At 49.2% G+C, this 12,279-nt stretch overlaps 5 protein-coding genes across 5 annotated transcripts; 3 read left to right on the top strand and 2 right to left on the bottom strand.

Annotated features, from left to right (window-relative positions):
- Nucleotides 1–203: 203 nt before the first annotated feature.
- On the top strand, nt 204–1,094 carry HOO65_040301 (ER membrane protein complex subunit 3; the record flags this gene model as incomplete). Its single annotated transcript, XM_071002985.1, has 4 exons — nt 204–206; nt 287–647; nt 711–872; nt 925–1,094. 4 exons carry the CDS (start codon nt 204–206, stop codon nt 1,092–1,094), a joined length of 696 nt encoding a protein of 231 aa, XP_070859144.1.
- Nucleotides 1,095–1,349: 255 nt separating this feature from the next.
- On the bottom strand, nt 1,350–2,571 carry HOO65_040300 (DNA-directed RNA polymerase III subunit RPC8; the record flags this gene model as incomplete). The annotated part of the gene is made up of 6 exons (XM_071002867.1): nt 1,350–1,587; nt 1,659–1,722; nt 1,785–1,871; nt 1,932–2,028; nt 2,148–2,246; nt 2,569–2,571. 6 exons carry the CDS (start codon nt 2,569–2,571, stop codon nt 1,350–1,352), a joined length of 588 nt encoding a protein of 195 aa, XP_070859143.1.
- A 548-nt stretch (nt 2,572–3,119) lies between these two features.
- Nucleotides 3,120–5,294, top strand: HOO65_040299 (Nuclear fragile X mental retardation-interactingprotein 1 (NUFIP1); the record flags this gene model as incomplete). The annotated part of the gene is made up of 2 exons (XM_071002654.1): nt 3,120–4,273; nt 4,343–5,294. The coding sequence occupies 2 exons, from the start codon at nt 3,120–3,122 to the stop codon at nt 5,292–5,294; spliced, it is 2,106 nt and encodes a 701-aa protein (XP_070859142.1).
- Nucleotides 5,295–6,308: 1,014 nt separating this feature from the next.
- Nucleotides 6,309–10,043, bottom strand: HOO65_040298 (DNA repair/transcription protein mms19; the record flags this gene model as incomplete). The annotated part of the gene is made up of 5 exons (XM_071002510.1): nt 6,309–8,903; nt 8,965–9,560; nt 9,621–9,683; nt 9,740–9,859; nt 9,956–10,043. 5 exons carry the CDS (start codon nt 10,041–10,043, stop codon nt 6,309–6,311), a joined length of 3,462 nt encoding a protein of 1,153 aa, XP_070859141.1.
- Nucleotides 10,044–10,966: 923 nt separating this feature from the next.
- HOO65_040297 (methylenetetrahydrofolate dehydrogenase) lies at nt 10,967–12,193 on the top strand (the record flags this gene model as incomplete). Its single annotated transcript, XM_071002866.1, has 3 exons — nt 10,967–11,250; nt 11,305–12,037; nt 12,116–12,193. 3 exons carry the CDS (start codon nt 10,967–10,969, stop codon nt 12,191–12,193), a joined length of 1,095 nt encoding a protein of 364 aa, XP_070859140.1.
- Nucleotides 12,194–12,279: the final 86 nt, after the last annotated feature.

Here is a 12,279-nt window from a genome sequence, read left to right as displayed (position 1 = left end):
GCGATCCTTTTTTTATGCACTTTGATTAGCCTTTGCTATCTTGCCATTTCCAAGTGTCTACTATGGCGTATCCCGTGCCACAGACGATCCATCGGGATCCCCAGCTTTTGTATGTTGGCTGATTCGCTGCTATGCGATAGAGACCACCTTTGTTAACCGCCATCACTAACAGCTACTGGATTTTGGTGCCTATCACAATCGTTATGGTAAGTTGATAAATTGCTTGTCTTGTGTGCCCATGTATCCAGCCGGGGATCACTATCGCTAATAACTTGCTTCTTTACAGGTCTTGACTGGCATTCTGCGCCATTACGCTACTGTCTTCCTCGCCACCCCACCCAAGAAACTCGAGCCGCTTGCGATTCGCGAGCAGCGCGGCTTGCAGCAGGGCATTGCAACGCGCTCAAATTTCTACGTGCTTTCGAAGAAGTCGTTTGATACCCGCCGCGATGCCCTGATTTCTGCCTTTGAGGCTGGTGCTTTCCTCAAGGACCCCGAAAAGAAGGGCCAACCGCCGGCAAACCCACTTACCGATCCATCAGCCATGGATGGAATGATGGGGATGATGAAGAACAATATGGCTATGATTATCCCTAACACTCTGATCATGAGTTGGATTAACGCCTTCTTCAGCGGCTATGTTATAAGTATGTGATATGGACCATGTCTGCTATAGCTGAAGGAATCTGTAACTAACTATAGCTTTCTAGTGAAACTCCCCTTCCCTATCACAATCAAGTTTAAGAGCATGCTCCAGGCCGGAGTGGCCACCAAAGACATGGACCCCCGTTGGATGTCTAGCATTTCGTGGTACATTTTGTGTATTTTTGGCTTGCAGCCAGTGTTTAACTTCATTTTAGGAAGCAACAATGGTAAGTTGTCCTGTGAAGGCTTATCTATCGCTCCTAAGCTAACCCACCATAGCTGCCAACCAGATGGCTCAACAGATGGGGGGCGCGCCTCCGCCAATGTTTGGCCCTGGTCAGGACCCCGACAAGCAGTTCAAGGCTGAGGCTGAGAACCTTGCAGTTGTTGATCATTACTCCGTTCTAGATGGCGTGGAGGAAAGACTTCTAGCAAGCATTTTGGTATAGAATCTCTTTGATTTTTCTTGAAAGCAGATTAGTGCTGAGTCGAGCTTTTCAACTTTACAGTCATATATAAATAAAGAAATCCAGATAATGCAAGCAACAAAGTCAAAATCGGAAGAACTACCTTGAAACCTCTTCGCCTATTCAGCCCTGAAAAAAAAAGAGCGGAACCAAGTAAACACATGCCCGCAACCACAACCTATTATTTTTCTCCCTTTCTTTTTTGCACGCCATGTCCCAAGGTTAGCATGGAACAATCTAATCCCACCAATAGCAGATACCCAGGCCCTCCTTTGCCATGCTGCCCTTGATTTTGTAGGGGGCTTTTCGTAGGTTGGGGTCGTCTGCTTGAGACGGGCCGTCAGGTGTCTGATCGTGCCATTCCTCATCTATGACCTGGAAGCGCACCATTTCGTTGTTGTCCATGATGAGATTCTCTACCGACCCAGAGTCGGGGTCTTCGTATGACCAAACCCAATTTTGATTTTGGTGGTCGCTGTTGGAGTGTTTGGTTTGGTTAGTGAGTACGCTTGATTGGACTGCGATTTGGAACAGGAAATAACTCACTATTCAACACCAGCCGGAAGGTTGTCGCAGTCAATAAAAATGTCATCAAAGAAATCTGTCCTTACTGTAGATAGTGTGAGCATTTTGAGAGGGTCAAAGAGAAGGAGAGAAGGATGCCTGACATACAGTAGACGCCTTGAGGCGTAGAGCTTCGTATTCTGCCCAGCATAACTTCGCCTCTGAACGGCCTGAAGACAATGATACGGAATTCCACTACATAACTGGGTCAGCTAGAGCCTAAGCAGCCGGTGATTGAGACACGGTGCGGCTTACCATTTACGTTGACTAGACCATCGCCATGGCCAATGAGGCCCTCCGAAGCCCAGAGCAGGTCATACAAACAGATGCAGAGACCAATGCTCTGGATGACCTATGCGGAGGATGTTATGGTTAGTGTGAGGCTTGTAATGGCGAGGGACTGAGACTCCGCGGCAACGGAAGATCAGGCCTGGCAAGAAGAAGAAGATGGGGAGAGGGGAAGGATCGTACTCTGTTCGCATACTTTGCGTTGATGTTGTCTTCTATCGCATCTCGACTACGCTTAGAGAAGTCATCAGGCGCAATTTGCACCAGATCAGCGACTTTGGTCTGTAGGATAGGGTGTTAGCTACTGTAATTGTGTTGAATAGATGTTAGAGGACTTGCTAGTATGAACATGACTTTAAAGAGAGAGGATTCTGAGTAGAGGCGAGGTGAGGCTTGATTATTAGAAACAAATAAGAAAGAAAATAGAGAGTAAAAAAAAGGAAAGGATTTTGTGATATGTTAGAGACAGTAATAAAACCTTGGTAACAGCCACCAAACATACATCGATAGATAGCCCGATCACAATAGCACTTGATATCTCTAAATACAGTCCGGGGAACCTAATTATGATGCTGTAGACTTATCCTAAGATGACGTCCCTTACCATGGCTCCTCAGCTATCACGGCCTTGGCCATCGCAGGTTGTTTCTTTAAGCACGTGACATGCTGTTTGCTATAAGCGGGCCAAATGAATACAACCAATTAGAAGCATCCATGTGGGGCGTTTAGGTCGGTCAGCCTCGGTGAGCGCCTAAAGCCTTTTTAGGCGTCAATAACTTTTTGATTTCTATTTTAATTGCTCTTCCTCTTTACCTCGCGATCTAGACGGCCGCTCTCATTCTCCCTGCAGGATATCGTCACTTTTTGATTTCGAGACCGTTTTATCCCCTTCTTGTTATCGCGTTGTTTGATTTCTCGGGCTGAAAGTACAGCCGTATTTCTTTTTAGCCCCTTAGTCTCTCAGCCTTTTTTTTCACGTGTCTTTTTCTGGCGGTCATCCAGCCCTTGTACCCGCACTTTATCTCTCCAAAGGAGCGTCGTTATCTTTTGGTCCCGGTCTTCATCCATCGTTTTCATCACTACATTGTCATTTTCGCTTTCCGCTTTTCTTGCTTCTCATTGTTCTATTGCCGTTGCTTAACTTCACAGCTAACCATGTCCTACAATTTCGGCGCTCCTCCACCTCCACCTTCCACCCAGCAGCCTCCGGCACCCTATCGGGTACCCCCGACTCGCTATGGATCTCATACCCCAAGTCGCGGTGGCTCTGGTGCTGGTAGGGGCGGCCGAGGCGGTGGCTCATACAATCGTCAACCTCACCCTCCTCAAGGATACATTGATCCTGCTGCCTCATATGGACGTCAGCCTAGTACCACTACATACAATCAATACCCCGGCTACTGGCCTGAGCAACAGCAACAGCAGCATCAGCCTGCTGTTGTTTACCCTCAACAGCCCCCCCCTCCCCCTCAGAACCATGCTCTGCCTCCAGCTACTAGTGGTTCTACGTACTACAATTCATATGGCCAGCCTTCGTATCCCCCCCAGCCAGTGTATGGGGAGCAAAACTACCCTGACCAACAGTCCTACGCTGCCCACTATGGCGTCCAGCCGCCGCCCCAATGGCATCCAGGCTCTTCTCACGCGGTTCCGTTTACGAACGGCGGTAGTGGACGTGGTGGCCGAGGAGGCTACAATGATCGTGGCGGCCATAGCCACGGCCACGGCCACAACCATACAAGCAATCGCAACTCTTCTGATCAGCAGCAGTCTATGGCAGGCCGATATGGCCAGCCCTCCTTTGACCCAAGGGGATCTGGAACACCCGCCTATCCCTACCCTCCTCCCCCGATTGTTCCCCTTCCTCACAATAACAATGTAAAGCCAAACCACCACCACAACTCTCAAGGCGGCTCTCGTGGTCGTGGGCGCGGAGGGAGTTTCCGCGATGGAAACTCATCGCGTGGCCGCGGGAACCATCACTCTTCTGGTTCTGGCCATCATTCCAACAACTCTCACCAAAACAATGCCAAGAACCACAACCAGCATTCTCAAAAGAAACAAACAGGAGAAGACAAGTCTAACAGTGCTCATGCCAATTCCAACAGCAACAAAAACAACAACAGCAACAACAATAGTAATTCCAACAATGCCAACTCTTCGCAGAAGCCTGACCTAGTGGCGGCAGGCAAAAAAAAGAAGAGAAAGACAAACACTCTGGGCCTGACTCCTGGCGATGAAAGTGCATCTGACAACGACGAAGGCGAGGAGAAGTATCTGACGGAGCTCATGGGCCTGGAGACGATGCAGTAAGTTCTTCCTATCATCCAACACAGGAATAAGTCTAACCATATATGCGTCCTCCTCTTACTCCATAGGATTACCGATATTCCCGCTTACATCTCGGACCGTCGCAAGAACTATCCGACCAAGCAACGCATCGAGGAAAAGAAGGCCAATGAAGAAGCTCAGAAAAAGGCCCAGCAAGACAGAGAAGAAGCCCTCCGCCTTGAAAAGCAAGCCGATAAGCTTCGCCGCCAGCTTCGAAAGGTGGAGTCTTCTATTAAGCGCAAGCGTGAGCAACAAGATGAGGGCGATGAAATGCGCCAGTCGGAAGACGAATCGGATGATGATCTCGATGAGGAGGCTGCTAAACAGAAGCTTGCGGCTGAGGAGCGAAAGGCTGATGTGACAAAGCACTGCAAGTATTTTTCGACTGGTGGTAACTGTGGAAAGAAGAGCAAGTGCCGCTTCGTCCACGACCCAGCTGTGCGGGATGCAGCACTCAAAGAGAAGCAGGCAAACAATGGGCAGATGACCATTCGCCAGCGCTTGATTCTGAACGACAAAGAGCAAGAGGATCTGTCGATTCTCGAGTCCATTGATTATCTGCGTCAAAAGGGCATCATGGCTAGGGCCAGCATCATCCTTACTAAACCCCCCGTCCCTGTTGCGGATGGAGAAAGCCCGGAAATTGCTGCTGTTACTGCTGAATCCGAGTCTACCGCGACTACGATTGGCGCTGCCGAGGGTAATATTGCCGCTGCCGAGGACGCTGATAGCATTGCAGACGTAGGTGTAGATGTAGAGGACGAGGTCAAAAAGGGTCTAGAAGGCTCGCTTGCACAAGGGGAAACCAAGCCGGAGTCTCCCCCAGCTGCTACTAGCTCTTCCTCTGACACTGCTGTAACTACAACCACCAACTCCGCACCTCCCTCTGTCTCTTCTCTTCCCCAGAAGCCACCGCTATCGTCGGTGCCGGCTGGTAAGCCGCATACCAAACGCTCAGGTGGATGGCCAAACTATACCAAGTCGGAGGATCTGCCCTAAACTAAAGCCTTGCTAGGTTTCCATTGAGAATTAACCGGCCCTCGTTATATTTTCCTTTGTATTTGGTTTCTTTTCTTTAAACTTCTATCTGGCACTGTCTTGTTTCTTTTTCTCATTTCTTCTCGTCACTTTCTCTTCTCCGATGGTATCGCTTTTGTCTGACTCTTCGACTTGCCTTTTTCTTCTCATTTTGCTTGCATTCTGCTCTTCCTCTCTCGGCTTTCCCACTTCCATCCCGTCTCGCTTTGATCTACCCCGTACTGCTTTTTCTCCCTCTCTTCTCATGCTCTCAATATTTCCCGTGAGATTTTCTCCTTCGTTCGATTGACGTTCCATTCCTTGCCCTCGACTTCATTCTGCTTAGAATCGCGTGTATTTACTTGTTTTTGCTTCTACTTTGGTACTTTGATATCCTTTCTTTTACCGTTCCTCTTGTTCTTCTCTAGTGTATGAACTTGCCTTTTTTGTCTCCCTTTCTCTTGATCTCAGATTGTATGCCATCTTAGGTTTTTTCTTTTTTCAATCACCATCAGCTTGCTTCTTTCACTGGCGGGTTTGCTCTTCTACTTCGGCTGCTATATCAGTAGCTTTTTCTTTCTCTCCCCATCTTCTCCCTTTACCTTTCTCTTCATCCTCTGTCGAGTGATGCCGATGACGAACTCCTGTACTATCGCCAGCTCCTCGCTAGGACATGGCTCCTTCCCCTCTTGCTTCTCCTGTTGTCCTTTTAGTTCAACCCTCGTGTTTTTGTTACCACGCCATTTCTCGTGACATGACCAACTGATTTTTCAGGTTAACTGATATAAAAGATATTCGTACTACCTATAATATCTATTCCCTGCCTCACTTTACTATTTCGTGACACAATTCATGTGTTAATCTATAAAGTTTCTTTTGAGTTGATGCTCCAAGTGTGCAAACTATACATCACTATAGCTAAGTCCATACCAGCACTAGATCCTCTAAACTGTACTATTTCGAACCCCCCTACCCACCCACTGAGTCGTGAATTATCTACGCATCTACTGTATTCCAGGCCATTCGGGCCTTCGTCGCTATCCCTCGCACTGCGCGGACTTTATCACCTGATGCCACCGCCAGTGCTCTTTTGACTCGCGGCGCTAGTTCTACCAAGTGTCGATGCTCGAAGCGCTCAGGCATCTGACCTAACAGAGCTAGCGCTGACTTCCGAGCAGCGGCCAGCACAGGGCCGGGATTGGATATCTCGCCAAATCCTGAGGGCATCCAGCTGTTGTCGGCTGAGGCCGCAATGTTGGCAGTGCTGGTGTCGAGTACAGATATGCGCAGGCAGACGTCGATGGCGCTACGTGCGTGTGACTCGAGTAGCGTAGGGCTTGAAGCCATAACAGCTTCCAATATAGCTAGCGCAGGCGCAGCAACGAGAGAGCTTGGAAGGGTGCTCAGAGCTGCTAGGACGGTCCGGACCAACACGGGCGCATCATCCTGGTAGACAGTAAAAGAAAGGTGGCGCACAGCCGCTAGTACTGCAACTGTGGCGTTAGCTGCAGCTAGCTTCTCAGTGGGATTGCTGGTTGGACACGGGAGAGCAGCCTGTAAAAGAGGCACAAGAAGCTCAATGTAAGCGCGTTGGGTCCAGGTCGGCTTGGTAAGGCCGTGGAACGCCTTGGCAAGACGCGGTTTTGGTGAGAATAAATAGTCGTACCACTGGGCAAATATATGGCCTAAAGTAGGGTTGGAGGTGAGTTTGCGAAGAAGGTCTAGGGAGGCGGACAGGCTAGAGCCGGTATAGCGGCGTAAGGCGCCAGCAAGGAGGCCATAGACAGCATTGGCGGTAACGAGAACATCGTCAGAAGACGTAACTAAGACGGCCAGGCGTGACTCTAATAGAGCAAGGAGCTTAGGGCTCTTTTCAAAAGCGTGTTTGTTTGCTAGGACCGTGAGCCAATAGGCACGGGCTACTGTAGGCTCCGTAGCATCATGTGAAAGGAGACATTGTGCAATGACTTCTTGGCCAAAACCGCTTGAAAACAGGCCCGAGACGACACTGGGCCTTAAAGCCTGTAGGCAACTTGTGGAAAGATCGAGGCAAGACGGGACGATACTTGGAGATGAAAGCAAGGTATCTGGGCTTTTCTCTTCAAAGTATTCTGCAGGATGCACGGTGTCAATAACCTTCTTGATAACGTCACTGTGAAAGAGGGCAAAGACCTCCTCTTGCAGAGACAGAAGTTGTTGTTGCTTCTCGGTCAACTGGCTAATGACGTATGTTGAGAGCTGGCCTAGGAAGAAGATGAACCTGCGGCTAGAATCAGAGCCATCATTGAAGGGCGCAGCGAGATTGACTTGAAAGTCAGACACGGACAGTACTCGCTGAAATATACCGCGGACAGCGTAAAGACCAATTAATAAAATATCGGTATTAGCAATGTCAGAGGGTTCATCTGTAGCATCGACTGGGGCATCATTTTTGGTTGAGGTGCCTTCATAAGCAGGAAGGCTGGGAAACCGCTTGTGAATATATGACACCCAAGAGTCCTTTGTTGCGCCATCTGGGAAGCCGAGACTAGGTGCCAAGGGCCATTTAGCATAGTAGATATCGCTAAAGTTCATTAATGCTGCCTGCAATCCTGTCAAATAAACAGACCAGGTCAAGTGGGAAAAGCCGGCACTTTCCTGTGCCTTAACGATATCACCATCTAGAGCATTCAGCAAGCTTGTTGTCAAGAGGAGGAAGTTGCTATGCGTAGATCCGGCTTTGGGCAGTTCTGAGCACCCGATAAAAGCAACTTGTGACATCAGAATGACAAAGGCGTCTATATCATCTGAGCTTTTACCTGCGGTTAGGCTAGACTTCAGTATCTGGTCAAAAGCCTCGGGCAATGTTGAAACTATTCTCTGGAGAGCTTCTACTGCATCCTGCAACACACTAGGCGTAATATCTGAAGGCTGCACAATCATATTTGTCAGCTCTGCCGTGATATCTTGGCAGGTAGAATGGGCAAGTAGAAGCGTTCCTTTTTCCACTGCGCATGGTTGTGAAGCAAGCAGACCGAGAGACTGCACAGCATTTCTGTTGATTGCCGACCTCTCGGCAAACATTTTCTTTAGAGTGCTTTCATAAAGCGTGACAAAGGTTGGGTCAACAGCCCTAAAGGCAAGCTGTTCCTCGTCAGACAAGCCCTCGGGTTTCTGAAGGTATAGTAGCCGGATAGCTAGCACAGAGTTAAGTAAGGTTAGGAGTGCTGATGCATGCTCGGGAGACTTGCTGTGACGTAGGGCATCTCTAATGTGATTCACAACTGGGGCTGCTAGCGGAGCAAAGGCCGGAAATTTGGCGCGCATTAAGGCCACAAGTAGCTTTCCAGCACCGGCTGAATATGTTGAGCTGCTTAAGTCATCGGTGCATTCCCTCAAAACAGACAGCGCGAATGTCTGAAGATCATCGCCTTCTAGCCTTTTTGCAAGTGTAGTGAAAAGGTCTAGAGTAGCATCAATAGTATCGTCAACATCTCCATTGCGGACTTCATACTTGAGAGCGCTCCAAATTCGATCTGCAAATGGCACAACGGTGGTTTTGCAAGGGTCGTAAGTTTTGATTCCAGCCTCAAGTGTGCGGATGATATCAAGCTAGAAAAACAAAACCACAGAGGTTAACATTAAACCAAACACTCAAGACATGGGAGAATACACTTGCCTTGACGTTAGCAGTCACACCTGTGCCCTGTTCAATTTTGCTGAGGAGGAAGGGAAAAGCGTGCGGCGCCATCAGAGGGTTTGCCACAAAGCAATCCCTCAAAGCGAGCTTGAGGTCATCTGCAGTAATGCCAGATGGATGTTGTGATGCTCTCAGCGAGATTGGGAAATAGGCTGAGAAGGTGTTGAAGATCTCGAGGCTGAGTTCCGTGGACGGGTGAAATTCGCGGAGGAAGATCGCCAAGAGACCAAACCATTTGAGGATGTTCTTGGGGTCCCGCTCCGAACCACACATGGCGATCATTTCCTTAATGAATACCAAGTCGGGACTTTGCTTGGATCGCAGTTCAGAAGCAATGGCAGGGTTTGTTACGCAGGTGGTAAACAGCTCATAGACAGCCAATCGCGTGACGGGGATCTGATTGCGGAATTCATCGCCCATGGCACATACTGAATGGAGCATGCTAGGCGCAGCATCAACGGGAAAGAACTCCATGGAAGTAAGGGTAGACAAAGCCTTGGCTGAAGGCAGAATGCCGCTGCGGTGGTCAATAGTGAACATGGAGCTAAAGTAGGCGATGAGAACCTTTACTGCAGCAAGCATTAGTAAGTGAGCCGGCGTTTTGTGAGTCGTTTATTAGGGAGGCTTACTTTGGTCCAGGCGCAAAAAGTCCTTATCAAGGAGATGAAGCGTAGTGGAAAGAAAGTCAAGAGCTGCAGCATGTTAGCCATGTCATCTACAAGTGACGAGTCCATACATTATACCGTACCTCGTGCTCTTGCAATGCGGTCACCAGAACCAGCCTCTCCATCATCACCAAGGATCCATGGCCGCACACTTTCGACCCATTTGCGGATGGGATTAGAAGCTCTTGGAGTAGATTTGATTACTGTGTGCATAAGATTTAGAGTTAGAAGAAGCTCTAGCAAAGGCGTCATCGGTCACAGGCCAAGCGTTCAAGAGAGGGGAGAGATTTGTAGCTAACCTTCAGCAGCCTCGGCAGCTAAGGCATCACGAGTAGGATGGTCATCTTCAAGCACGAATTTGAGTGCTAACTGATCAAAGTCCGCCATCATAGGTATAGGAAGATGGGGATGGGGACGGTAATTGTGATGTGGGTGATATCCAAGCTAGCAACCGCGGAGACAAGGCACAAGGCACAAGGCAAGATTTGAGACGGGTAGGTGTGTGTCGTAACAATATCGATTTTGCATGGATATCACAGGTATTGATGGCCTGGAGCCTCAGTGTCTTTGCTTAGAGCCGTTGCTTGGGCCTGACTCTCGCTATGTAATATTAATATGACAACGGTGATAAGTTGACAGGGTCTTCCATAGCCAAACAAACGCAATCAAGCAGCGCCCCACTCTATTTTGGCAAAACCAAAAATTGGAGGGGCTATGGGCAGGAATTCGCTTATCGGCTTAGGCGGTGAGAGAGGAAACCTTATCGGACCAATGGCAGTGTGTTTTTGTGCGCTTGAACCAATCTAGGTGTTTGGAGGGGCAGGAAGGAATTCTACTTGAGATTTTTTCCGCAGCGCTCTTAGTGGCTCCAGTGCCGCCCTAAGAGCGACAATAAATCTCATCGCTTTAGAGCCTACAGACAACTAGGTCACTACTAGAGTCACCTAAATACCGCTAAAGCTCCTAAGGCAATCGCTAAGACCTCTAAGCCGGCTCCGGGCTTCGGCGAGCGAGCGACTTAATTTTTTTTCTAGCTAGGTCCTGTAGCCTTTATCAACTTCTCTCTTCTCCCTCCTCGCTTTCCTTCTTTTCCCCTTCTCCTTTCTTCTTCTTTCCTTGGTCTTTGGCCTTGCTAGTAGTCTTGTAAAATGTAGCTGTCCCTCATCGCCAATCCCGTTTTCTTCTTTGTTGCCACTGTCCTCTTCTTTTTTCCTGCCGGCTTCGTTCAACCGGACATTCTCCTCTTGCTTGTTGTGATACCAAAGCCACTATCAACCGTCTCTACATTGTGATACCACTATTCAGTAACAATGGCCGAACCTACTGCCCCTGTTGCCTGCAAGACCATCTTGGCCAACACCATCGCCAAGGGCCTTCTTGGTGAGGTGCACCAGACCCTAGAGACTCTGGGCAAGAAGCCTTCTCTGGTCGCTTTCCTGGCCAACAGTGACCCGCATGCGATGCAGTATGCAGAGTGGTCTAAGAAGACATGTGAGGAAAAGTATGGCTGCCCTGGCCTGGCCCCTTCCCGTTGGCTCTTCTGCATTGCATTACATGCCTTGCATAACCGCCACATGCTCGCTCCCTCTCTCTTGTCTTGTACTTAATTTGTGTGACCTTTCTGCTGACGTTATTTGTCTCTCTCAAGCGGCTTCGATTTCGAGCTGCGCCAAGTTGACAAGGAAGAGCTCGAAGAGAAGATTCTGGAGGCCAATGTTGACGACAAGGTCGACGGCATTATCGTCTACTATCCCATCTTCCCTGGAAACCTCATGCACGACAAGTATATCCAGGAGACCGTTGCCCTTGACAAGGATGTTGAAGGCCTGTGCCACACTCATCTCCACAACATGTATCATAATGTCCGCTTCCTCGATGCGCCCACGAACCTGAAGAAGTCAATTCTGCCGTGCACGCCCCTCGCCGTGGTCAAGATCATGGAGTATCTGCAGCTGTACAACCCGCTGCTTGCCTATGGCAACCGCCTGTACGGCAAGACCATCACCATCATTAACCGCTCTGAGGTCAATGGCCGGCCGCTAGCTGCCCTCCTTGCCAACGACGGTGCTACTGTTTACTCGGTCGATATCACCGGCGTCCAGATCTTTACCCGTGGTCAGGGAATCCGCCAAGTGCGCCACCAAGTCCATGATAAGGAGGGCTGGGAGCTGAAGGATGCCCTGCCCCTTAGTGATGTTATCATCGGTGGTGTACCCGTAGAGTCATACAAGATCCCCACAGATCTAATCCGCGAGGGCGCCGTATGCATCAACTTTTCGTCGTTCCGCAACTTTGATGGCCCAGCCATTAAGGAGCGAGCTTCGATCTACGTACCGTCGGTTGGCAAGGTCACAATCGCCATGCTCCTGCGTAACCTTGTGGTAAGTTTGTATACACAGACACAGACACAAGAATTCTACTTGCGACCAAGTAGCTGGCTAACACTTTTGTTTCCATAGCGTCTCATCACCAACAAAGCCGATGTCAAGAGAAACGAGGAGGAAAATGCCGAGATCAAGACCAAGGCCAGCGCATAAAAGGGGAGACAAGGCGTGTGCCCACAAGATGCTATAGAATTTGTTGGAAAGCAATAGAAACAGTAGGGCAGATAGAATGGCTCTTT

This window comes from Ceratocystis lukuohia, assembly GCF_044167205.1.
Source record: "Ceratocystis lukuohia strain C4212 chromosome Unknown Supercontig4_pilon, whole genome shotgun sequence".
Taxonomy (NCBI): Eukaryota; Fungi; Ascomycota; class Sordariomycetes; order Microascales; family Ceratocystidaceae; genus Ceratocystis; species Ceratocystis lukuohia.
This window is presented reverse-complemented; position numbering and strand designations above follow the sequence as displayed.